This window comes from Chrysochloris asiatica, unplaced genomic scaffold, assembly GCF_000296735.1.
Source record: "Chrysochloris asiatica unplaced genomic scaffold, ChrAsi1.0 scaffold00158, whole genome shotgun sequence".
In the NCBI taxonomy this organism is placed as follows: Eukaryota; Metazoa; Chordata; class Mammalia; order Afrosoricida; family Chrysochloridae; genus Chrysochloris; species Chrysochloris asiatica.
Genome location: NW_006408676.1, coordinates 2,608,120 through 2,634,511, shown reverse-complemented (window position 1 = coordinate 2,634,511; position 26,392 = coordinate 2,608,120). Strand labels below are relative to the sequence as shown.

Sequence of the window (26,392 nt, the reverse complement as noted above, 5' to 3'; positions counted from 1 at the left end):
ATAGGGTAGTTATAGGTTGGAATGGACTTAACAACTAACGAATGGCCTCTAACAACAACATACTCATTTTGTATCAAATAAACCTGTGTTTATGGAGGATGCATGCTTTCAGTTAGATCATAAAGAGACGATGGAAAAGTTTGCATTAAGGTTTTTAACGATAAGCCTCAGTGTATTCTATTGTCCTTATATCTTAAAGCTATCCTGGCTTTGAAAATGCAGGCTATACAGATCTCAGTATGATAAGCACTCACAGGGGTTGTTTTTGTTGTTGTTAAGTGCCATTGAGTCAAGTCCAACCCATGGTGATCCTATATTAGGTTTCTGAGGATCAGCTGGTGAGCTTGACCCGCCTACCTTGTGGTTCAAACAAATTTTGCAGTCCACCACATTAACCCCCAGCACCATACCAGAAGTGCACTCACAGGGGTAGATTACCTAAGAAACAAGGTAAGCGCAGGCTTACTTGTGTTTACTTATTAATCTGAAGTGAATAATTTCACGTTTTGTTTTGTTTTTTACCACAGTAAAACTCATGTGAAATTCTTCAATACAGTCTAGTAAATGCTTATCTTGCTTACTGGGTATTTCATCCCTGCCAGAGACTATAAAAGGAGTTTTGGTAGCATAGTGGTTACAAGTCGGGCTATTACTCGCATGGTCAGCAGTTTTAAACTACCAGCCTTTCCACGGGAGAAAGATGAGGCTTTCTGCTCCTGTGAACATTTATAACCTCAGAAACCCTACACAGGGTCACTATGAGTCAGAACGAACTCCATGGCACATGACTCACCACCACCAGAGGCTATAAATTTGAAAGGAGACTTTCATTCTGTAAGAAGGTTGGGATAGAGCCACAGCTAGCAGCAGAATCTTTGCTCTGGTGGAAAACTGTGAATTCACTACAGATTAGTAAGTGAGCACAAGTATGCCTGTGTTTACCTTGCTTATTGGGTAATCTGACATTGTCACTTGGTAAATTTTGTACACTAATCAACAATTTTGTATACCTAGATTATTATGCATTGTTGTTGTTATGTGCCGTGGAGTCGGTTCCCAACTCATAGCAATCCTGTACAGGGTTTCCAAGGCTGTAAATCTTTATGGGAGCAGAAAGCCTCACCTGTCTCCCACAGAGCAGCTGGTAGTTTTGAACAGCTGACCCTGAGGTTCGCAGCCTGATTCCTAACCGCTACGCTATCAGAGCTTTTTATGCATAAGAGTAAGCAAATAAGCAGTACTTGTCTGGTTGCTCAGAGCATCACTCCTTAAAATATGGTCTGTGGACCAACATTATCAGCATCACCTGACCACTTAGAAATATAGTCTCAGACCCTACCCAGAACCTACTGAAACAGGATCTGTATTTTTAAAGGCGCTCAAGGAATTTATATGCAAATCTAAGAAGCACAACCTTATAACAGAAACTTGACAAAATTCATTTTTCTCACTTAATGAGTTAGTATTATCATAATGATTCCTATTTTGCATGAAATGCATACTTCCTTCCTCCCTTTTTTTGCTGTCACATAAAGGTCCCTTAAAAATAACATTACAACTAGAGAAGATAAATCTCTATACTCCTGAGGACGACCATGCTCTGTGTCCATGATTTGTCCTACTCATTTGAATGTTCAGAATTAGGTGGGAATTACTCACCTTCCCAGCATACTGTCCTCTCCTTTGTGAAATGGGCCCTTCCCTTTGTGAACTGTCAGCAGCTTGTAACTGGACTGTCATTCATGCTATCAGGACTTTTGAAGGATCTGGCTGGTCTATACCACCAGCAGGATCTGGGACCTTGTTATTCTCTCCAAGGAAAGGGGGGCAGTGATTTCCCCAAACTTCCTGCCAGACCCCAGCAGGTAGCAGATTTGTTTGATTAAATGAAATTGGATTTAATTACTGCCATAGATAATCTATAGAACATTTCGAAGCAATAATGAAGCCTTAGTTGTAGAAAGCCAAACTCACAATCCTGACATATTCATTTATTTGCAGAAGAGGGAAGGTAAGACTGGAGAGTCATTTTGATGTATGGGCTTTTATTGTTGTTTATTCACTGCAAATATCTATGTTGGTTAACAATTAAAGCACAACAACAACAACAACAAAACACAGTTGACACTGAATTGACTCTAAATAATGATGAGCTCATTTAGTTAGAGTACAACTGTGCTCGATAGCAGGGATCAATGACTGACTTTTCAGAAATATATCACGAGGCTCTTTTAAAAAAATGTCTTTGGCTGGACTCAACCACCCATTTGGTTAGCTGTAGAGCAGATTAACCATTTGCATGACTCAGAGACTTTTACAGTTTCAATAACTGAGACCATGTTTATCTTTGTCAGACTTCTTGAAATAAATCTGTCCCCTCACAAACACTTTCCTTTTCTGTTCCACATCAGTCATGGACCAAAGCTTGGTTGGATAAGAAGAACCCATTGGATCAGAAAATGCTTTGTATGTTAAATCATAATGAGTTTTTATTGTCCTGTGAACTAATTTGTCCTTTAGGCCTTGAGTACAAAAGGAATCCAGTAGCATCAGGTCTATAAGAAATACAATTCCCCGCCCCCCTCTTTCTTGACTTTAGTGTTGGTTGAAAATTACAGGTGCCTGGGAGCCCTAGTGTTGTGGGTTCGGTGTTTAGCTGCTAATGTAAGGTTGATGGTTCAAACATATCACCCACTCCATAGAATAAAGATGTGGGAGGTTGTCTGCTCCTACATTGAGGGAAATCAGAACATCTGTGTTTCAAGATCAGGGGTCTGTTTCGTTCTCTTTGCAGTAACCACAGAAATGAGAAAAGGAGTATGGATCGGTCAGAGTGTTACTTGTGACAGTGACTAAAATCCAATACTGCTGTCCCAGAAATTTTGGAGTATGAATTACAAGTTTCACAAGTGCCTAGGAGTCCTGGTGTGGCACTATGGGCTAATGATCTAGACTGCAAGATCGGTTTGAACCACGACGTTGGTGATTCAAGCTCATCACCAGCCACTCCTCAGAAACCCTATACAATGTCGCTATGGGTTGGAACTAACTTGACAGCTCTTAGCAACAACTTAAAATGAAGTCTCCAGAATGTGACAAAAAGGCAGACATTAAAACCATAAAGTTGTTATAATATCCTTGGCTCTATCGAGTGGGGTTATCACGTCTATTTTATTTTGTTGTTGTTGTTAAGTGCTGCTGAGTCTGTTCCCAACTCATAGCGACCCTGTATAGGGTATCTGAGGAGCAGCTGGTGGGTTGAACTGTGGTTAGCAGCAGTTCAGTGCATATCCTACAACACCACACCACGACTTCTAATTTATTCTGGCAAATGTTTATTCAACAACAAGCAGAATAGTCAAAAAGTGGTTTTTCCCTCATCCAACCCACACACTTTAAATACACTTTGAAATCAAACCCACTTTTTTGTATTAAAGGATTTAATGTACTCTGATTCTACAAGCAATTTATATTGTTAAAATAAAGTTCATATTAAGCCAGTAATAAATACAATTTCCATATCAGGGTAACATTTTAACTGTTTTTAAGTACTCTTGAGTTGGTTCTGACTCTAGTGACCCTGTATAGGGTTTCTGAGGTGTGGCTGGTGAGTTTGAGTTGCCGACCTTGCAGTCCAGTGCTTATCCTACACCAGGACTCTCAACATCCTGACTAGTGCAGATGAACAAGCCTCTAAAGACACTGCTAGGGAAAAAAAGAGCAGAAAGATGAATGATACAAAATTCGTGGTTAGAAGGATTGCATACAGTGTGTCTTGAAGAACAATTAAAATAATTACTGACTTACCCCAATTCACAGTTCTAGTGTGTCCTTGGGAGTCTTGTTTCTCCAAACTGAATTTTTTGAAAGAGCACAATACCTAAGGCAAGTTGGCCTTATTAGTTTATTTCAACCCTGATTTGACTCAAAGATGAGTTTTAGAAACCAGTTTCTTAAAGACTCAAGGCTCAACAGTACCTCTAAGGACAAAGATCCTAGGTGGGACACCCCAAATTCTTAGAGCGTTAAAATGGATTTATGCATGTGTCTACTACATACTAAAGGATTTACATATTGCCCATGCTAACATATGGCATCCTGGTGTGGATGAGCAAACTGGACAGCAAGGTCAGTTTGAATCACAAGTTCAAACTCAACAGTAGCTCCTCAGAAACCCTACAGGGTCAGTATGAGTCAGAACCAACTGAAGACTGGACAGCACTTAACAACATGCTAATATATGCTAACGTCATTCCCACCTTTTATTAAATCTTTTAAAAAATACCACAAGTGCTCGTGCTTCTCATGTACTCTCTGATAATCTTAATAATATTCATGTAAGAAAAAATGGTATTTCCTTCCTACTGAATGGCCTACACAAGTTAAAGTGACTTGGTCACAAAATACATTGAGCCAGGACACAAGCAGAGAATTATTTCTTCAAATGTCAGGTCCTTTAGACAAGATGATGTCTTGTAGCTTTTATTTAAATTCAGGCTACATTTGCATGGCTTTTCCTATTCCATCTTCAAAAGCTGTAGATAAGAATATGTCCCTGTCGCTAGTTCTACAATTTCTTGATTATTTTTGTCTGTTTTTGTCTTCTTAGAAGGCCAGGGCTTTGTGAGTGAAGATGAGTACCTGGAGATCTCTGACATCAAACGTGACCAGTCTGGGGAGTATGAATGCAGCGCCTTGAATGACGTCGCTGCACCCGATGTGCGGAAAGTAAAAATCACTGTAAACTGTGAGTTCACCCACTGTCAGGGAGTTGCAGAGGAATAAGGGTATAGGGATAAAGCTGATGATGGTAAAGTCATTTGCTGAAAGGCCTAAATTGCTACCAACAGAAAAACAAGCGCTAGACCTCAAGGTCATCGGTTTAAAAGCACCAGCCACTCCTCAGAAACCCTATGCTCACAGTTGGTAAGAGTAGGTACCAACTCCACGGCACTTAAGAACAACAATGGGAATTATTAACTTTTAATTGTTTTTAAAACTTGGAGATAATACTATGGTTAATGCAATATTTCCAACTGAGAAGTTTTTTTCTAAATTAAATGACTATTTAACTAGGAGGGACAAGGAGTCCATTCCTATCACAGACACCTAAATGTAGCTCATGCTATACCTTTCCTGTTTGTTTACTGTTTTCCATAGATCCTCCCTATATCTCCAAAGCCAAGAATACTGGTGTGTCAGTTGGTCAGAAGGGCATCTTGAGCTGTGAAGCCTCAGCAGTGCCCATGGCTGAATTTCAGTGGTTCAAGGAGGATACCAGGTACCTTGGAAATGGAACTAGACCAGCTTTGAGTAGACATAAATGGTCAGTCTTCATATGAAAAGGGATGACAAAATAAAGGGGAAAAGATGGCAAAATCAAAATGCAGTATATAGCCTTCATTGAAACAGAATCTCTTTTTAGTAACAGAAAAATAACAAAAAATTGAAGTGGGCAAAATAAATTTACTTTGTTTCCAAATTCAAGACTAGTTGTAGATAAGTCAGTAAATTTAGCCTTTTGAGCATATCTGACTTCCCTTTTTCCTCCTCACAGAGACTGTGATATTTAAGGTTTGAGTTAGAAACTGGATTAGAGAAAATGGGTTTTTTGAGAAGGAGGACTTTCTTGTGTGATTCATTTATCATGAGCTCTCTCAGTCCCCTTTTTGTTGTTTTAGTCGGCTTTATAAAACCAGAAGAGCAATACCATGTTTGATTACAGGTTAGCCACTGGCCCGGATGGAGTGAGGATTGAGAACAAAGGCCGAATATCCACTCTGACTTTCTTCAATGTTTCAGAAAAGGATTATGGGAACTACACATGTGTAGCCACAAACAAGCTTGGGAACACCAATGCCAGCATCTCATTGTATGGTGAGTGCAGGAAGCCTGGATGCAGTGGGCTCAGCCAAATGGGGGAGCTTAAAGGACCGAGTGAGGAAGACATGATCAGCTTAGCCTATGCCCATCAACAATGCCTCACTCCCTGTCATTTAACACAGCATGTGACATGGTATCTTCTGGTTTATGAAAGGCAAGTTTGCCACTTACTAAAGAAGTAAACCATATTCTGACATAGTTTAATGACATTTGCCATGAAGAAGAGAGAGCCCTGAGATAGTTCAACTGCATAAAATCTCATGAAAGACATTGGACAGAATTTTAAGATACATTTTATATTAAGAGTATAATAGTAGGGGTTATATTTATATTTTTGAACAAAGTCATCTGCTGCTTTGTGATCTTCACACCATGTTCACATGAATTGGAATAAATGGAGCACAAGTCAAAGCTCTCCTCAAGATTGCTATTGTCTCCACAATTGGAGCATCTAAGAATTGGAGCTCTCCCTCCTATATGGATGAAGAGGTGTTTAGAGCCATGACTAGCCTTCATAGATGCCCTTATTGTCCACTCACTCCATTCCCAGGGCTGTACCCATCTGCTTGTGCAACATTTCACACCAAGGGCAGCTGACTGTGATATTTTTATGTGTGTTATCTGTTTATTTCCTGAGATTTGGTTGGAGGGAAATGTCTGAGGAGTACAAAAATGATACAGAGGTATCCATTTTCCATGATCACTTAAGATACTGATCGAGCTTTCAGCATGGACTGAACTTTGTCCACCAACCATCTGAAATGTGTGATCTATGTTTTTTGTTTCCTCTCTGCATTGTGTGTGCATTGTGCTGTGTGTGTCTTAGAAATAAGCCCCTCATCAGCATTGGCAGGTGGGTACAGCATGTTCCTTCCTTCCTCTGCCTGCCTGAATGTCTATGAGTTTGAATTGAAGTGTATTTGAAAGACGGGCTTGCCTGTTCCACCTCCCTGACTTAATTCTCCTTAGAGGAGCACGTTCTGATGGTTAGGTTTGTACCATTTAAGTAAAAAGCATGTAGAATATTATGGTTTTGACATGTACACAAATGAAATATAATAGGTTTCAAGGCAGGAGAGGTCTGTACTTCCCAAACAATAAACTTTCACTTGGTCACTTTAAAGGAATGAGCATTCTGCTCTTTCTGCATATAGCAGCATTAAAAGGAACTTAGGCCAGAGATCAAATGGATTGTTAGCTGATTGTCTCCTTGGGGATGTCACTCTAGTATGGTGTGTTATTCTTTTTACCCAAGGCAAATAGTACTTACAGGATGATTCTGAAAAGTTTATCTTAAAATTGAAGTTCTTTGAAGCAGTATTCATAATAGCAATATCTACCACTTGCCACACATTCACTGATCTTGAGGCACCATTTAGTGCCTTAGTTACTAATCTCATTGGGGTTAGATTAACCCTATTATACAGACAAGTCAAAGGAGGGGTATACAGTTTGAGTAACTCTCAGAATCCACAGTTAATGAAAGGCACTGGATGAGATGAGAATTGGTTCCTTTCATCAGGTTTTGGAGTGTTTACCAAGAGGATACACAGAGCGACACACACACACACACACATATATACATACATGCCTATATGTACATACATGCACATGCTTATTCATACATTTAGGTGACGCAGTAGCTGGTGCCAGCTTGCTTTCACACTTGGAAATCTCCCAGTCCTGCTTTTCTACAGTGTCAACCTCAGTCACTTGGAACGTGGTCACATTTGAGTTTTCTAGACCTGGCATTTGCTTTCACAGTTCTGGGTTCAAAACAACCTTAGATCACTTTCCATGCTTTCATTTTTCCACATGAATGTCCAGCTCTTATTGAGGAAATGTGTGAGAAGGGGTGTCACCTTGCCACTGATCCTGCCATCACCCTTCTATTAGTGTGATTGCTTGCTGTTAAGTTCTGTCAAGTCACTTTTCACTCAGTGCTACCCTGTACAGGGTTTCTGAGGACTGGTTGATGGCTTTGAACCACTGACTTTGCAGTTAGTAGTCCAGTGCTTACCCTACAGCACCACACCAGGACTCCAAATCATGAGTATTAACAATAGAAAGAGTCTCAGTTTGCAATCCAGACACCGTGAGTTCTTGTCCTCCCGGCCATTAACTACAGGAAGATGTGTGTTACAGACAAGAGAAAATGTAGATTGTCACATAAACTCATAACCTAGTTACATATCTGCTATGTAGGCTTAGGCAAGTCACTTAACCTTGCTGAGCTTCAAATTCATCATGTACATAATTAGATATTAACATCTTTCTCAGCTTAAGAAGCTCAGGTAGATCAGAGTTTGAAGTACTCAGCTTCAAACCCACTAGCTACTTATATCTATATAAAGAGTCCCATAAAAGCTACATTTATATGTATAATTTGACAAAACACAAAGAATATAGGCCATGGTTTATTCAACTAAACTTAGAATAATATTCCCTGGCCTGTTGTTTTAAGAATATCATTATTAAATAGGCATGATAATATTCCACAAACAGGTATAACAAAGTGAAAACTATCCATGGAATTATGGAGTCTTAAGGCACTCCGGTGGAGTCCTGGTGTGGCGCTGTGGGTTAATGCGCCAGACTGCAAAGCCATTTGAACTGCAAGGTCAGCGGTTCAAGCTCACCAGCTGCTCCTTGGAAACCCTATACAGGGTCACTATGGGTCAGAACTGACTTGATGGCACCTAACAACAACAAAGGAACTCCGGTAGCATAGTGGTTATGAATTGGGCTGCTAATCTCATGGTCAGCAGTTTGAAACTTACCAGATGTTCCATGGCAGAAAGATGAGGCTTTCTGCTCCCATAACAATTTACAGCCTCTGAAACCCTGTGCAGGGTAGCTATGAGTCGGAACCAACTCCGTGGCACATAACAACAACAACAATGCGCTAGACTGCATTGGTTTGAACCGCAAGGTTGGTAGCTCAAGCTCACCAGCTGCTCCTAGGAAATCCTATACAGAGTTGCTATGGGTTGGAACTGACTTGACAGCACTTACAAGTGTGACACTGTAGGATCAGCACTGGACTGCAAACCACAAAGTTGACAGTTCACACCCACCAGCTGATCCTTGGAAACCCTATACAGGGTCACTATGAGTTGGACCTGACTAGACGGTACTTAACAACAACATAATTACTGACACACTGCTAGAATGATTGCTCAGTGGATTTCTGTTTTCATTCTACCAGTCACATGTGCTCTCTTGCTATAGCAACTACCAATCCCTGTCACTTACCCAATCTCACTTCCCCCAGTTGATATCTACTGTCTTTCTCTTCTCTGCCCCACCCACCAACTAGATCAGCTCCTGATTGTACATCTTTTGTGCCCGCTCTCTGACTTGGTTGCACTCAAAGTTGGTTGAACTTAACCTGACATTCATTCAGCAAATTGACATTAAGTGCATACTCAGAACCAAGCGATAAGAATACAGCTGACCCCTTGTTTCTATAAACTTTACACTCTATTTCCAATGACACTTTCTCCCACTAAAGCCTGTAAGCCTCATAAATGTAGGAATCTAGCACAGGTATCCACATGCAGTAGCTGGTCAGGAACCTTCTATTGGAAGGTTCAGCTGTTGTCAGGAATGACAATGTTACAGAGAGAGCAGGGGCTGTGAATTTCCAAGCCTTTCCAAGGCCAAGCTTTATTGATAGTCTGTTGTATGGCATTAAGAAAGTGAGTTCCATTGGGCCTGGCTTGTTTATCAGTGAGCATTTGGATATTCCTCTACGACTTTTACCAAATGGCAATGTTGTTGTTATGTGCCATGAAGTCAGTTCTGACTCATAGCGACCCTGTATACAGGGTGTCTGAGGCTGTAAATCTTTACGGGAGCAAAAAGCCTCATCTTTCTCTTGTGGAACAGCTGGTAGTTTCGAACTGCTGACCGTGAGATTAGCAGCCTGATTTGTAACCACTACGCTACCAGAGCTCCTATAGTTTCAGCAAAATAATCCTGGCCACAGTTAAGAGTGTTATTACACAGACAATAAACCCTTTCCTGCTGTCCATGAAAGTTCCTTAGTCCTCAGTGTTCTTGTTTTCTTGTTGTTATTATGTGCCATCAAATCAGTTTCAACTCATAGCAACCCTGTACTGGGTTTCCAAGGAGTGGCGGGTGGATTTGAACCACCAACCCGTGGTTCATAGTCCAGTGCTTATCCTACAGTGCCACACTAGGAGCCCAAATATGACTAATTATAACCAATCACTTACCATTTACAGAATACTAGAGAAAATGCTGGATCTAGGTGTGGCACTGTAGGATAAACACTGGACTAGTGACTGCAAGGACAACAGTTCAAACCCACTAACCACTCTCACAAAGTCTATACAGGGTCACTATGAGACAGAAATAACTTGATGGCACATAACAAACCAAGTATTTTACCTGGGTTATTTCATTTAACAAATCTAAGACATAAGTACTGTAATCATCCCAGGAAATTGAGGAAATTGAGAGGGCTGGCAGATTATTCGAAGTGACATATAAATGCTGGAGGTTGCATTTGAACTTATGCACTTGGGTCCCACAGCCTGATCTTTTTGCTACCGTTGCAACACAACATTTTAATTCAACTCAATATTCTTAACTGTTATCACAGACATTGATGAATGACCTGATAGAAACACTTATTTAACAATTATTCTCCTTGTACCTATTTCTCAGACCAACATCTTCAGCCTTCTGTTTTTCAAAGGCCACGTTTTATTTTACCATCCAAATACTCATGCTTTCCAAGCACGCACACATGCACATATTCATAGATTGTAGCTTTGTTTTTCAAAGAAACTTTTGGTATTGCCTGTGAACCTATCCCAACATGTGCACACAATATACCTCTAACACATATTACTTTCAAGTATTTCCACACCTACATGCAAAGAACAAAGAAAAATGGGATCAAAGAAATTTCAAAAAAGACTTCCTAAGATTGGAAGACAAAGAATTTATGAGTGGGTTGGAACAGGAAATGGTTAGAAAAATGAGAGAAAACATAGGTGGGTGATCAGTAAAGATCAGTCATCAGTAGCTGGTTTATGAGATGAGATGCTCAGTATACCTGATGTCTCCTCTCAAAACCGTCACACCTCACAAAGCCACAAAGACAAGTGAGGTCCTCTAGGCTGAGTGCCATTTTAGGTTGCCTGTTTCCTTAGCACCTCTGACTATAGGCACTGGGCAGACAGCATAACATAGAGAGGAGGCCTGTTCTAGGACTGAGACTTTAGTCCCCAACCAACTATGAGAAAGATATGACTCTCTTTACTTCCCAGGTGTCTCTAAAATGTAAAAACGGAACACGCTGACATTCAGCTTACCTCCAGTTTCCAAAGTCTCTGTTTTGAATTTGCAAAACAGGGTACAGAATAGCAGACTATAGTCTTTAACTTTGGAAATGGTGTCAAGTGCCTTAAAATCACCTAAGAAAGTCTTTCTATAAATACATGTAATTGAATGAAAGCAGTCGTTGGAAACCCACCTGGTGCCCTGGCACCTTGAAGCCCTTCCAGTCCTGTGTGCAGCAGAATGGCTGCCTCAGAAGACAGCCCCTGGCTCAGACTACTGGCCATAGTTCTGCCTCTCATGAAGCCATTCACTTTCTATCAACTTGCCAACCCACATTGTCTCCTCCGGGCATAAGGAAGAGGCCCATTTCCCTGTCCTTAAAGTGCAAAGAGGAAAGATTCTGGACTTGATGACATCCCAGCGCTGCAGAGAGTATGATGCGCTTAATGAGGCATATAAACTCCTGGATTACTGAAACTGGAGGGGGAGAGGGACCAAGAATGCAAACAAAGCCAGAAAGACAGAAACAAGAGAGAACGCTATAGAGAGAGAAAAACAGATTTTTCACATTTTATTTGTGAAATTACAGCGACACAAATTGGTTACGTTAAGAGTTACATCAGGAATAAGGACAATTCACAGGCATGTTGACACTGCAGACACAAAGCACTCAGGTTAAACAGACATCTGAACTCTGGATTTTCCACCACAAATAGTGCCTTAGCCCCCTTAGAACAGCTGTGACCACAACAATGTTCAGCAGTTCTTGGAAACCAGGAGGACTGAATCTGTATCTTCTGCTACATGCCACTCATTTGGAATAAACATATATGTCTGCCTGGCTCTTTATGTCAGACTCTTCTAACTGACACACACAACTCCCCTCATCTCCACCAAGTACAATCACTGGATTACAGAACAAACCACTCAAAGCCTCTACCGTACAGCCCCTCCCCAACACACGGCTAACTTGAGCCTTCTCTCCATCATGTGGAGTCCTGGTGTGGCCCTATAGGATAAGCACTGGGCTGTTAAACACAAGGTTGGGAGTTCAAACCCACCAGCCACTCCTCAGTAACCCTATGCAGGTTCACTCTGAGTTGGAACTATCTCTACGGCACTTATAACAACAGCAAAACCATGTATTTCCAAGGTATCTTTATGTGAGAAGGGAGAAGTAGACACAGGGATGCAAGGATTCTCTGAAAACATCCAGTGGTCTATCCACCATTCCACATCTTTATTTCCCTTCAGCTCCAGGTCTCTTTTTGTTTGTTTAAGGGTAAATCAAAAAAGAAAGGAAAGCTGGTATTCAAGGACTCCACTCCTCTAAATCTATTCACATCTTCCTCTACCACAGCCTATATTCTCTGATATTCCTCTCAGTCCCAGACCAGATAGTCTTTCCACCAACTTTGACCCCTATTACCCCAGTTCTAGTTTCTGTGATATAAACTATGGGAGACTTTCCCTTTGTGTTTCTTTTTCCATTTGTTTCTAGCCAACACCTGCCCAATACATCAGCTCAGGGATAGAATGACAAGTGTAAGAAGGGATCTTCTGTGTCTTCAAGCACCTTATAGAGCATTATTTCTTAGCCTGTGTTTGACTCATTTTGAGTGCCTAAAACTTGCCAATCTGTGGGCTTTACCACATGCTAATTTAATCAGACTCTCCAGAGAATGTACTTTTCAATCACTCTCTCCAGGTGAAACTTATCATACTGACAGTGATCACCTCCAAAGAGTTGGTGATAGCAACCAACTCTGTGTCTAAGTGCTCTCCTGAATTCTGAGCTACAAACCCTCTCTCCAGAGTATTCCACAGGAAGCTCACACTTAATCATTACTTCCCAGGCACCTCTCCTGCAAACCTCATCTTTGCATACACACATGCTTACTAGGGTGTCCCCGTTGCCTCCATATATTCATTAATCTGAATCCTATCAACACAGTCATTGACTTCTCTGTATTCCTCACTTACCATTTTCACTGACGTTGTGGCATGTTTGTCACTTGGACAATTAGGAATCTTTTACCTAGTTTCCTTGTCAAGCAGTCTTCCTCTCCGGTTTTGTTTGCCACAGTAGACTCAAGTGGCCCTTTGAAAATCTACAATGGAATTAGTCCCAACCCTTCTGAAACCATCTGTCAGGAAGGATGGCATAGAAGGGTTTTTTTTTTTTCATTCTGTGATCAGTCTACCTTCATAGCTTCAAAATCCACAGTTGCCTTCTGGCACTCACCAGATTATACCTCCTTTCCATAGACATGGGATCCTAGTCCACATTTATGCTTTTACTCATGCTGATCTTTGTATGAATCCAAGGTCAGTATGCATCAGAACTGACTCCACAACACATAACCACCACCACCACCACTGGGAATTTTTACACACTGCTCTTTTTGATTAGTGAATCGATTAATCCAGTTAAGGTGAGTAAGATAAACCAATCACAGTACAGATTGTTGGTGTTGTTAAGTGCCATTGAGTCCGTTCTGACTCATAGGGATCCTGTGTACAATTTCCGAGGACCGGCTGGTAGATTTGAACAACAACCTTACAGTTCACACTGACCTTGCAGTCTAGTACTTAATCCTACAGCGCCACACCAGGACTTCTGGGTGAAAGTGAATCAAACCATCAAGCTGTTTTACAGCTTACCCAGGAAATGTAAAGCAACACTAGGAATCACCTGTGCAATTAAAACCTTTATGGTAGTAAACAACTTAGGCACAATTCTACCCGTCTCCAAGTTACTTGAAGGTTTAAGGAAAGAAAAAAAAAAAAATATTACAAGCTGTTCTTCCATAAAAACAAGGCAAAAAACAACAACAAAACAAACAAAAAATAAAGTAATTCATTTCACCACTCTTACCCTTCAAAGCCCTACTTTGATGTAAAACATATTCAAAGTCCTCTGTAGAAGTAAACACTTCATGTTTTGGGCTACCATGGTCACTTACACTTTGATTTGTATTTTGTTTGTATGAGGGTAAATCAAAAAGTATAAAATCACTGTTATAGGGTGTCCAAGGAGCAGCTGGTGGGTTTGAACCACCAGCCTTGCAGTTAGTAGTCCAGTGCTTATTCCTACAGCTCCACACCAGAAACTTCATTAAACAAAAATATGAAAATGTCAAGTTGCTGTTTCTTGACATATCCTGCAGCTAGATCTATATACACTTCTGAAAGTGGTGTTTCCATCTCTTCAACCTTTCTTGGAAGAATTCTGTACATTTCAATTTATATCATGTCAAAAAAGCAGTTTGGGCATCAAAGATAACCCAAATCATGTCCTTTTTAAAAGTTCTTTGATCTTTGGAAACAAGAAATCTGAATGGGCAAGACACGGCTGTACAGTATTTGGGGTAAGGTTCCCGAACAAAATTCTCACAGAATAATCTTTGACTCTTGCTGTGACACTGTAGGGTAAGCACTGGGCTACTAACCACAAGGTTAGCAGTTCAAACCCATGGGCTTCTTCTTCGAAACCTTTCTACACGGGTCATTATGAGTCAGAAAAGACTTGTCCACACTTAACAACAGCAATGACATCCTTTGGCATGTGCAGGTTATAGTGGTGATGGGGGAAAAGAAAATTCCTTTGTGCAACTTTCCTGGTCTTTTTCTTTTACCTACTAAGTCCCAGTGATCATTCTGCATCCTTTGAGAAAATCCATCAAGATTATCCCCAAAACAGTCACCAGTCACCATAACCACCTGGGCTTGATTTCTCTGGCCCAGCTGATCTCCTTGGAAGCCACTGTGCTGATTAGATCTTGTTTTGAAGGCACCCTAATGACATTAAGACAAGTATATTACTTAGAGAACTTGTCTGCAGGCAGCCACTGACTGCAGTTGTTATATGTGCCATGCAGTCGGTTCCAACTCATAGTGACCCTGCACAGCATTTCCAAGGCTGTAAATCTTTATGGGAGCAGAAAGCCTCATCTTTCTCCTGCAGAACAGCTGGTAGTTTCGAACTGCTGACCCTGAGGTTAGCAGCCTGATTCGTAACTACTACGCTACCAGAGCTGACTTCAGAGTCCTATTTAAACACATTTTGTTTGGAAAAAACTCTTATGCGTAAAACTTGCACCCTAGTAGCAATACTTTTGACTTACCCTCCTATTTCTCTCTGCCCTTGGAAGACAGAGCACTGTATCTTGTGATGGTTGTTGCCCAGTAAATGTTTGTTGCGTTAATACATATATTTCCCAGTCAATGGGGGCATCAGTTTTAGCCTCTATATAGTTTGAAACTCCTCACTAAGCAAAGAAAAAACAAGTATTCAAAAGGATTTGTAGTCCTGTCCCTCAGGGAATCCAAATAGCTCTTTCCCTTGCATTCTAGCCTCCTAAATGTCCCCATTCTAACTTGAAATTTAAGTTTATTATTTTTTTCCTCTGGGTCTTTCTTGTGAGGGAAAACTATTATCAACCATTCTGATTCACTATTTAGGAAAAAGTTCTTCACAAAATTTCTTCTTGCAGAGGCATCAAAAGTTGCACACATTTGTCCGTTTCCTGCAAATAATGTAGTTGATTTTTATTTTCTAACTACACAGTTTAAATCCAGGTGAAGGAGAATGAGTCAGAGAAAACCTCCATTGCTTTTGGCTGATGACAGCAACATAATCATTTGTATTTTATCCAACCTACAGAATGTCAACATATTAGAAAAATTATGCAGACATTTCACATTTCATTCCTGATGAGGCTCCTTGTCACTGCCATCCACCTCATCTGCATCTGCCTGAATCACTGATATCTGGTTGTAAGCCTAAGCATTTAGAGTTTAACACTGAGTATTCAGGGTGTGCTGATGTCAGCACAGTCACTAGATCCTATGGTTCAGCAAAGACTAAAGTCTCATCTGTTTCTGGTTTGTGATGAGCTGATGGATTTGAATTAACTTCTGATATTAACTTTTTAAGCAGTTTTGTTTTTATGGTAAGCACAAAGCAGGGGGGGTTGAAAAGAACAAAACTAAGATGGCTGCCATTCCTGCCTCTTTACCCACAGCCTTAACTGTGCTGAAAAGCCTTGCTAATCTTACTTGTAAACCATCGCAGTGCCATGTTTGCCACAGTTAATTACAGAGAATGGAGAGATAGTTTCCTTTGAAGGGGAGTGATGTGCATTCATCAGCCAGCACTGCTGAAAATAGGTTTATGTTTCACCAACAGGGTTACACACACATCCTCTAATTAGATTTCCTTGCTCCTCTTTTAATCACCAAGAACATCATTATCCTTTTGGTTGCTCATTAGGAAGGTCACACAGTTCATAATCATACTTATAAAATCTACTCAAATTTCAGAACAAAACTGTATCTTCTTAGACTTCAGATATTTCATTGATCTCACTGTGCTATCACCAAGTTCACTTTGCCTGTGGGTTCTTTTTTGGTTTTGTTTTTTAATGCCCTACCACCTGCCATTTTACAAGCTACTGTTGCTGAAGAACTATGCCATATTTTCATTACAAATTTGGAAAGGGAAAACAGCAGCACATTCCAGTCCCTTGATCACTTATAATGTATAGTCTGCGTTTAAGCTTCAAGATCTCTGAGGCAGGATCTTATCAGCTAGCTTATATATGTTTCTCAGAGCTTTGTGTTAAGTTTGTGTATTGTGGGTCTCTATGCCTGTCCCTCAAGAGGATGCTCAGTCACCTCTGATTGCTGCTGAAAACTTGTGGGTCCAGGAACACTAGGTTTAAAGTTTCCAGTGCTTATTTTTTGAGGCCTAGCCTAATATATTTTAAGTCTTCAAATTCTGCATGTGAAAAATCTAGTGGTTAGTACAATTCATTTACCACAATAGTCTCTCAAAAGTGGATTTAATATTCATGTATTTTTAAAAAATAAGTATTATTTGCTTTCTTATTGTTGAGCTTTGTGTTTGGCCATATAATCCTCCCTCTGGTCTGCAGTACACGTACAGTTTGACCTTTATGCCATTTGATCGTTTCTGACATGTATTTCAATCATTTATATCTCTTCCTTCTATATGCTGAAGACTAGCTTGTTTTTCTCTGCACATCTGTCCCCAAGGTATTTTGTTGTTACTGCTGTCATCATCCCCAATCATCACTTTAACTTTTACTATCAAAGATCCTCAACTTCAGGCATGAAGGAGGTAATTAATTTTTAGCATTGACAGTGGTGAAGGGGGACAGACTGGAATAAGGAGAAAATGCATGGTTACCTGTCCTCATTTTCATGTTGCCCCTGAAAAATATTTGATCAAGCCTGGTATGTGCAATAAGCATTCTTATTTATTTTAAGCAATGGGAGTGTTTTGGGTTCAACGTGGCACTTGCCCAGAGAAAGAATTAGGATTCTGAATAAGCTCCCTTAGAATGACGGGCCTTCCTTAAATAGGGTTTATCTATGTGAAGCAGCCATCCAGATCTTTCCTTGAGGGGATTGATTCACTTGCTCAGTAGCCAAGTTGGCTCTTCAGCTGGTATCTGACAATTAATTTGGGGCACCTGGTATTTCAGAGGGTGTCTTTATTTAAAACAGGATCCCTATAAAAGGTCTATTTTAGGGACCACCAATTATTAACCTGTTTCTAAGTCACCTGATATTTAGTTAACTGTTTGGATCCACTCTGATTTTACACACCACCTCGACTAATCCTCAAAGCAACTCTCAGCCTCCCCTGATTTGACAGATCAAGAAACTCTTTAAGAAAAGTTGACAGTTTATCCAAAGTCACACTGCTAGTGAACAGCAGAAGCAGAATCCAAACTCAGTTCTGTTTGACTCTTAAATTCAATCTATCCAAAGTCAGGGCATTCCTGATTTAAGACTATCCAAAAGGCAGGACATTCTTGAGATGAAAGGGATGATGGGTTACTTATTCCACTAAAATTCCTTCTCAGAATCTGAGACAAATTGATTGATTTAATTACAGAAACTGTTTTTAGTGCCCTCAAGTTGGTGATGACTCATAGTGACCCTGTATAGGGTTTCAGAGGCGGTTAATCTTTAGAGGAGCAGAAAGCCTCATTTCTCTCCCAAGGAGCAACAGGTCATTTTAAACTTCCAACCTTGTGGTTTGTAGTCAAGTGCTTCAAGTACAGTGACTGTTTTTGTTAAGTGCCTTTGTGTTGGTTTTGATTCATAGCCACCCTATATAGGGTTTTTGAGGAGTGGCTAGTGAACTTCAACTGCTGACCTTGCAGTTCAAACCAACCTTGCAGTCAGCACATTAACCTGCAGCGCATACTAGGACTCCAACTGAAGTGACTAGGACAGAAGAAAATGTTGGTTCTGTACTGTAGTAAAGGAGACCTGGTGGCTTTGTGGATTAAGCATTGGGCTGCTAAAAGAAAAGGTAATAGCAGGAACCCACTAGCTGCTCCATGGGGGACAGATGAAAATATCACTGTCCTGAAGGGTCACTATGAGTCAGAATCAATTTGATGGTAGTAGGTTGGTACTAGAGCATTAGCTCTTTGAACATAGAGACTATATATAGCCCATCATTCTCTCCAGAAACACAGCCAGTTACATGGTTTTTGTTAAGTGCTGTTGAGTTGGTTCTGACTCATAGCAACTCTATATAGAATATCTAAGGAGTAGCTCTGAGGAGTAGCTGATGACTTTAAACTGCCAAACTTGTGATTCAAACTGACCTTGCAGCCAAGTGCTTAGCCTACAGTGCCACCCCAGGACTTAGCAGAAACCCATCAAACATCTGTGACTACCATACGTGTAGCTGGAAGGCTTTTTTCCTTTGCAGAAAGACTCCTTTTGCCATTAGACCTTGTATCTGGAGCTTAGCTTTGTCACTCTCTAATCCCCTACTTATTGAGTCCTGGTGTGGCACTGTGGGCTAATGTACAAGACTAAAAAGTCAGTTTGAACCACAATGCAACTGCTCAAGCAACTGGAAACCCTGTACAGGGTCACAATGAGTCAGAACTCGCCTTGATGGTACTTAACCAAAATGACCTACTTAGTGTCCTACATCCTTCCTGTTCCTCATGGCCAATGACCCTTCTCAGAAGCAAACAAATGAACTTTAGACTATCACACCTCCTCTCTCCAACATACCAAAACCTGCCTCTGGGGTCAAAGTATGTGTACAGGCTAAGGCCAGCTTCTATTTATTCATTAATGTTGTGTAAACCTGACTTCACTTTGAATAGATTGAACCAACCTCTACTCACAACACATTTTTTTTTTTTTATCACAATCACCTTTGTTTGCTGAATTCGCAGCTTTTAAATCATTGAAGACTTTGAACCTTTGCTAAATGAGAATCATATGCACCTGTTCCTTTTCACCTACAGATTTCACTTAGACTTTAACACACAATTAGGAGCGATCTCCTTCATAACTCTGATCTGCTTGTATTTGAAAACTAAGTCAAAATTAGCCTCAACTAAGAAATGGGAGTCAAGGAGAGGGAAACTGAAAATCCATAGCAACCACTATGATCACATGACTACTTTGTTCTGGGCACTATGGTAATCACAGTGCATAGGTTATCTCATCTAAAGTTCCAAATACGCCTGTGAAAAGATGGTATTATTATTCTTATTTCCACTGAGAAAACAAAGTATCTTGTCTAAGATCATGCAGCTGGTAGGCTGCAGAGCAGGATTTAAACTAAAATTGGGTGATTTCAAAGTTGCTATGATTACTTACATCTTAATTGTGGTCTCTGAGTTTAGTACAAGGAAAGGATCTTTAGGCCCTCAAAGACAGGGCAGCAAGGACCACAGGGGCAGGAGTGCATAGAAGATGTCACATTGGTCCCTAGCTAATGGTTGCTCTATCTGTGTTCCTAAGAGAAACAGAACAACCCTGCTCTCCAGTCTTTCTTTCAACCCCACATCTCTTCAAATTTGTCTTTTATTCAGATGCATTTGAGTATCAGTTTTTTGTAAGTGGATATGTAGTTGGAAGTCAGTCTTACACTTCTAAATCCTGGATTCTGTATTTGATACATGAACTACCTTTGTAGCCATTTCTATCCCCCACCTCCAAAGAAAAAGTAAAATGGTCATTTGTTTCACTGCACTTGTTTATAGAAATGACAAGTAGTAGTATCTAAGTACAAAGTCCACACAGTTCTTCACAGCATCACTTTCCTAATTTCCATTCAAATCAGAATTGTTATAAAGGCACAACTAAATGTTCAGTTTATGGTTAGTGGTCTTGGTTTCACACTCCTCCAACCTAGAGAGGGGGCCAAGGAAGTCACTTTCTTCTTGCTCCAGGCAAAGCCTCAGAGTCTTCTAGTACAATTCCCACTGTACTGTTGTAATATATATATATATATAAAGCATATATATACACACACACACACTGTATTTTGATGGGTTCCTCCACCACCTTTGTTTGCAAGCCACAGCACATAGGGTCATAAACAAAACCAGTGGAAAGCAAGCAGTGTGCAGTCCCAGAGAAAGCAAAATTGATTATAGTCAAGAGAGCAAACGCTTTGTTTTTAGATGTTTTTTTGGCTCATTTGCCAAATCTCAAATGTGCACAGGATCTGAACAAGAAAATCCATGCTAGTTTTAATCTATATCACAGTGTATTAAATTAACTCCCTGGCTAGAATAGCTCAACCATTTTTCATAGACTGATTGACCAAGGCACTTTGGCAGCAAATTGCCTTATCATCTGATATTATAAAAGCAGGTGCTCATCACACCTGCTAAAGAATAAAACTCCCGAAAGCTGCACGTAGAAAATGGGACTAAAACAGTGGCCCTTGAGCAGTATAGGAATTGTGATGTCCTTTTGCTGACCAAAGGGGAGATGGTGGGCAGAAATTCTGAGTAGTGGAGGCTTTGTACTAACTTGGGAAGGTTCTCTGGCTGTCCACCAGATATGGTTTTTGAGAATGAAGTGTCTTAGAATGGTAACAGGAGAAACCAAAACCCAAGCCCAAACCCACTGTGACAAGTGGATCCTGACTCATAGTGATCCTTTAGAACAAGACAGAACTGATTCAGAAGGTGAACATGGCCATACATCTTTATGAAATCAGATTGCAACATCTTTTTCTAGTGGTATAGATGACAGATTTGAACTGCCCATCTTTCTATTGGCAACCAAGTGCTTTACTCAAGAAACCACCAGAGCTCCTGCTAAGACACAAAGAGCTGTCAAAATCATAAGACAAAAGGAAAGGGTCAGTCTTGAAAACTATGACCTTGGTGATAGAAACCATGCTGGAAATCACATGATAGAATTTTTCAAGACCAAAGACTTTTCACTGAAAATACTTTTAAAACAACATAAAAGGACCTTGGCAGATGAATACATATTGACTACATCTCTGGAGACAGTAGAAAAGTCCATATCATCAGCCAAAAAAAGACCAACTGTGGAACAGACTATCAATTGTGCATATGGAAGTTCAGGCTGATGATGAAGAAAATGAAAACAAGTCAAAGAGAGCCCAAATATGACCTTGAACATTTCCCACCTGAATTTGGAGATGATCTCAAGAACAGATTTAATGAATTTGACAGTAGTCACCAAAGACCAGAAGAACTGTGGGATGACATCAAAAATACCCTACAGGAAAACCATAAAGGTCATTAAGAAGACTTGAAAGAAGGAAAAGACCAAAATGGATGTCAGAAGAGACTCTGAATCATGCTCTCCAGCATAGAGATGCAAAAGCAAACGGAAGAAATGAGGAAGTTAAAAAGCTCAACAAAAATTTCAAAGGTCAACTCAAGAAGTCACAGTCAAATATTATATAATGAAATGTGCAAACATCTGCAGTTAGAAAATCAAAAGGAAGGAACATGCTCAGTATTTCTCAACTAAAGAACTTAAGGGAAAAAAATGCAAGCTTCCACTTGAAATATTGAAGGATTCTGAGGGCAAAAGGGAGTCCTGGTGTGGCTCAGTGGGTTAATGTGCTAGACTATAAGGTCAGTTTGAATCACAAAGTTGGCAGTTCAGGCACTAGCCTCTCCTGGGAAACCCTATTGTTGTTAAGTACCCTTGGAGTCGCTTCAGACTCACAGTGACCCTGCACAGGGTTTCCAAGGCTGCAAATCTTTACGGGAACAGAAAGCCTCATCTTTCTCCCACAGAACAGCTGGTAGGTTCGATCCACCAACCTTGAGGTTAGCAGCCCAATTCGTAACCACTATGCTATCCGAGCTCCTTGGGAAACCCTATACAGGGTTGTTATGAGTTGGAACCAACTCGGCAGCACTTAAAAACAACAACTTGGGAAAAAATATCATGATGCAGAAAGCATCAAAATAAGATGGAAGGAGTATGCAGAGGCACTGAACCAAAAAGAAATGGTCAAAGTTCAATCATTTCAAGAGGTAGGATATGACCAAGAACCAGTAATACTGAAAGAAGAAGTCCAGATGCACTGAAGGCATTGGCAAAAACAAGACTCTAAGAATTGCTGAAATATAAATTGGAATCTTTAAACAAACTGAAGCAGCACTGGAGGCACTCACAACTCTATGCCAAGAAATCTGGAAGAGAGCTACCTGGCCAACATATTGGAAGAGATCCATATTTGTGCTATTTACCTGCTATGTTCCTCAGTCTCAACACACAAAATAGACGTGATAATATAAAGCTCATAAGGTTGATGTGAAAATTAGATGAGGTAATATATGATTGTTGTTATTGTTGTTAGGTGCCAACAAGTCAGTACCAACTCAACCCTATGCACAGCAAAATGAAACATTGCCCAGTCCTGGGCTAACCTCACAATTGTTGCCACGCTTGAGCCCACTGATGCTGCCACTTTGCCAACCCATCTCATTGGAGGTCTCCCTCTGTTTCTCTGACCCTCCACCTTATCAAACATGATATCCTTCTTCAGTGACTGGTCCCTCCTGACAATATGTTCAAAGTATGATAGACAAACGTTGGCCATCCTGGCTTCCAAGGACCACTCTATCTGCACTTCTTCTACAACACAGATATGTTTGTTCTTTTGGCAGCCCCATGGCACTTTCAATATTCTCCTCCAACTCCATAACTCAAAAGCATCAATTCTCCTACGGTCTTCCTTATTTACTGTCCAGCTTTCACATGTATATAAGGTTACTGAAAATACCATGACTTGAGTCAGGTGCACCTTAGTCCTCAAGCTGACATCTTTGCTCTTCAATACTTTAAAAAGGTCTTGTGCATCAGATTTGCCTAATGCAAATCGTTTGATTTCTTGGCTGCTGCTTCCATGAGTGTTGATTGTTTATCCAAGAAGAATGAAGTCCTTGACAACTTCAGTCTTTTCTCCATTGATAAGAATGTTGTTTATTGGTCCAGTGGTGAGGATTTTTGTTTTCTTTATATTGAGATGCAATCCATACCGAAGGCTGTGCTCTTTGATCTTCATCGGTAAATACTTTAAAAGTCCTCTTCACTTTCAGCAAGCAAGGTTGTATCATCTGCATATTGCAGGTTGTTAATGAGTCTTCCTCCAATCCTGATGCCATGTTTTGCTTCATATAACCCAACTTCTCTGGTTATTTGCTCATTATACAGGTTGAATATGTATGGTGAAAGAATATAACCCTCTCACAGACCTTACTTAATTTTAAACCATCATTCAGTATTCCTATATTCTGTTCGAACAACTCCCTCTTGATCCAGGTACAGATTCCTCATGAGCACAAGTAAGTGTTCAGGAATACTCATACTTCACAATATTGTCCATAGCTTGCCATGATCCACACAATCAAAAGCTTTTGCATAATCAATAAAGCACAGGTAAACATCTTTCTGGTGTTCTCTGCTTTCAGCCAAGATCCATCAGACATCAGCAATGATATCCCTTGTTCCATGTCCTCTTCTGAAACCAAAACCGACTTGAACCTCTGGAAGTTCTCTGTCAATGTATGCTTTCAGTCATTTACCTTTAGTAAAACTTTACTCACATGGGATATCAAAGACACTGCCGGATGATTTCCATAATCCGTTGGGTTACCTCTCTTTGGAATGGGCATAAATACGGATCTCTTCCAATCAGTCGGCCAGATAGTTGTCTTCCAAATTTCTTGGCATAGATCCGTGAGTGCCTCCAATGCTGCCTCACTTTCTTGAAAGATTTCAATTTGTATTCCATCAATTCCTGGTGCCTTGTTCTTTGCCAATTCCTTCAATGCACCTTGGATTTCTTCCTTCAGTATCACTGGCTCTTGAATCATATGCTACCTCTTGAAAGACTGAACATCAGTCATTTCCTTTTGGTACATTGACTGTGTATTCCTTTTCTTCTTTTGATGCTTTCTGCATGATTCAATAATTTACCCATAGAATTCTTCAATAATGAAAGTCGAGGCTTGAATTTTTTTTCTTGAGTTCCCCCCCAGCTTGAGAAATGCTGAGTGTGTTCTTCCCTTTTTGTTTTCTGACTCCAGATCTTTGCACATTTTGTTGTAATATTTGACTTTGTCTTCTCGAGCTGACCTTTGAAATTTTCTGTTCCAAGCTCTTGTACCTACTCAGTTCTTCCATTTACTTTAGCATCTCTACACTGGAGAGCAAGTGTCAGTGTCTCTTCTGACATCCATCTTGACCTTTTCCTTCTTTCTTGTCTTAATGACTTTATGCGTTCTTCATGTATGATGTTCTTGATGTCATCCCACAATTCTTCTGGTCTTTGGTCTTTAGTGGCTAATGTATTAAATCTGTTCTTCAGATGATCTCTAAATTCAGGTGGGATATATTCAAGGTCATATTTTGGCTCTCATGGACTTCTTTTAATTTTCTTCAGCTTTACTCTGAATTTGCATATACGCAATTCATAGTGTGTTCCACAATCTTTCCCCTGGCCTTGTTTTGACTGATAATATGGAGCTTTTCCACCATCTCTTCACACATATGTAGTCAATTTGAGTTCTGTGTATTACATCTGGTGAGGTCCATGTGTATAATTGTCTCTCATGCTGTCTAAGGAAGGTATTTGAAATGAACAAATCATTGGTTTTGCAGAATTCTATCATGAGATTTCCAGCATCATTTCTATCACCAAGGCCATATTTTCAACTACTAGTCCTTCCTCTTTGTTTCCAACCTTTGCATTCCAATCACCAGTAATGATCAATGTATCTTGATTGCATGTTTGATCAATTTCAGATTGAAGAAGTTGGTAGAATTCTATTTCATCCTCACTGGCTTTAATGGTTGGTGCATAAAACTGGTATTAACTGATCTTACCTGTAGGTGCAGGTATATTATCCTATCACAGACAGCTTTGTACCTCATGACTGATCTGGATATGTTCTTTTTGATGATGAATGTAACACCATTCCTCTTCTATTTGTCATTCCCGGCATACTAGAACATGTGGTTGTCAGATTCAAAATGGCCAATACCAGTCCCTTTCAGCTCACTAATGCCTAAGATATCAATGTTTATGCATTTCATTTCATTTTTTACAACTTCCAATTTTCCTAAATTCATACTTCACACATTTCATGTTCCAATTATTAATGGATGTTTACAGCTGTTTCTCTTCATTTTGAGTTGTGCCCCATCAGCAAAAGAAGGACTCCATTTGTGTCATCACAGTCAACTTTACTTTGAGGAGGCAGCTCTTTCCCAATCACATTTTTAGTACCTTCCAATGTGAGAGGCTCATTTTCTGGCACTATATCTGACAGTGTTTCTCTGCTACTCATAAGGTTTCAGTGACTAAATATTCGGAAGTAGTTTGTCACGCCTTCCTACTGCTCATCTGAAACTTGTGCACCATGGGTGATCCTGCTGTTATTTAAAATACCCATGGTATAGCTTTCAGAATCACAGCAACTCACAAGCCACCACAGTATGACAAACTGACAGATGAGTGGTGGAATATATGTTTACCATTTAGAATTATGCTTGCTATAAAATAAACACAATGTGTATATTATTATTATCATCCTAATCAAGTGAGGCAGCACAAGAGGCACTCACTCATCTCTGCCAAGAAATTTGGAAGACAACTATCTGGCCGACTGATTGGAAGAGATCAATATTTATGCCCATTCCAAAGAGAGGTAACCCAAGAGAATGCAGAAACCATCGGACAATCTCTTTGATATCTCAAGAGGGTAAAGTTTTGCTCAAGGTTATACAGAAATGGTTACAATCATACATTGACAGAGAACTTCTAGAGTTTCAAATTGGATTCAGAAGAGGCTGTGGAACAAGAGATATCATTGCTGATGTCCGATGGATC

At 40.1% G+C, this 26,392-nt stretch overlaps 1 protein-coding gene across 4 annotated transcripts in view; it reads left to right on the top strand.

Moving 5' to 3' along the window:
- The window catches only part of LOC102835002 (opioid-binding protein/cell adhesion molecule-like), a 2,270,024-nt gene that overhangs the window by 2,230,508 nt on the left and 13,124 nt on the right, over window positions 1-26,392 (top strand). For 2 of the 4 annotated variants that reach the window (XM_006871004.1, XM_006871001.1), the window contains 3 exons: window positions 4,610-4,747; window positions 5,161-5,281; window positions 5,726-5,877. In XM_006871004.1, coding sequence (XP_006871066.1) covers window positions 4,610-4,747; window positions 5,161-5,281; window positions 5,726-5,877 — 411 coding nt within the window. Of the gene's footprint in view, window positions 1-4,609; window positions 4,748-5,160; window positions 5,282-5,725; window positions 5,878-6,709; window positions 6,737-26,392 lie in introns of all 4 variants that reach the window. The other 2 variants (XM_006871002.1, XM_006871003.1) reach the window with 2 other exon arrangements.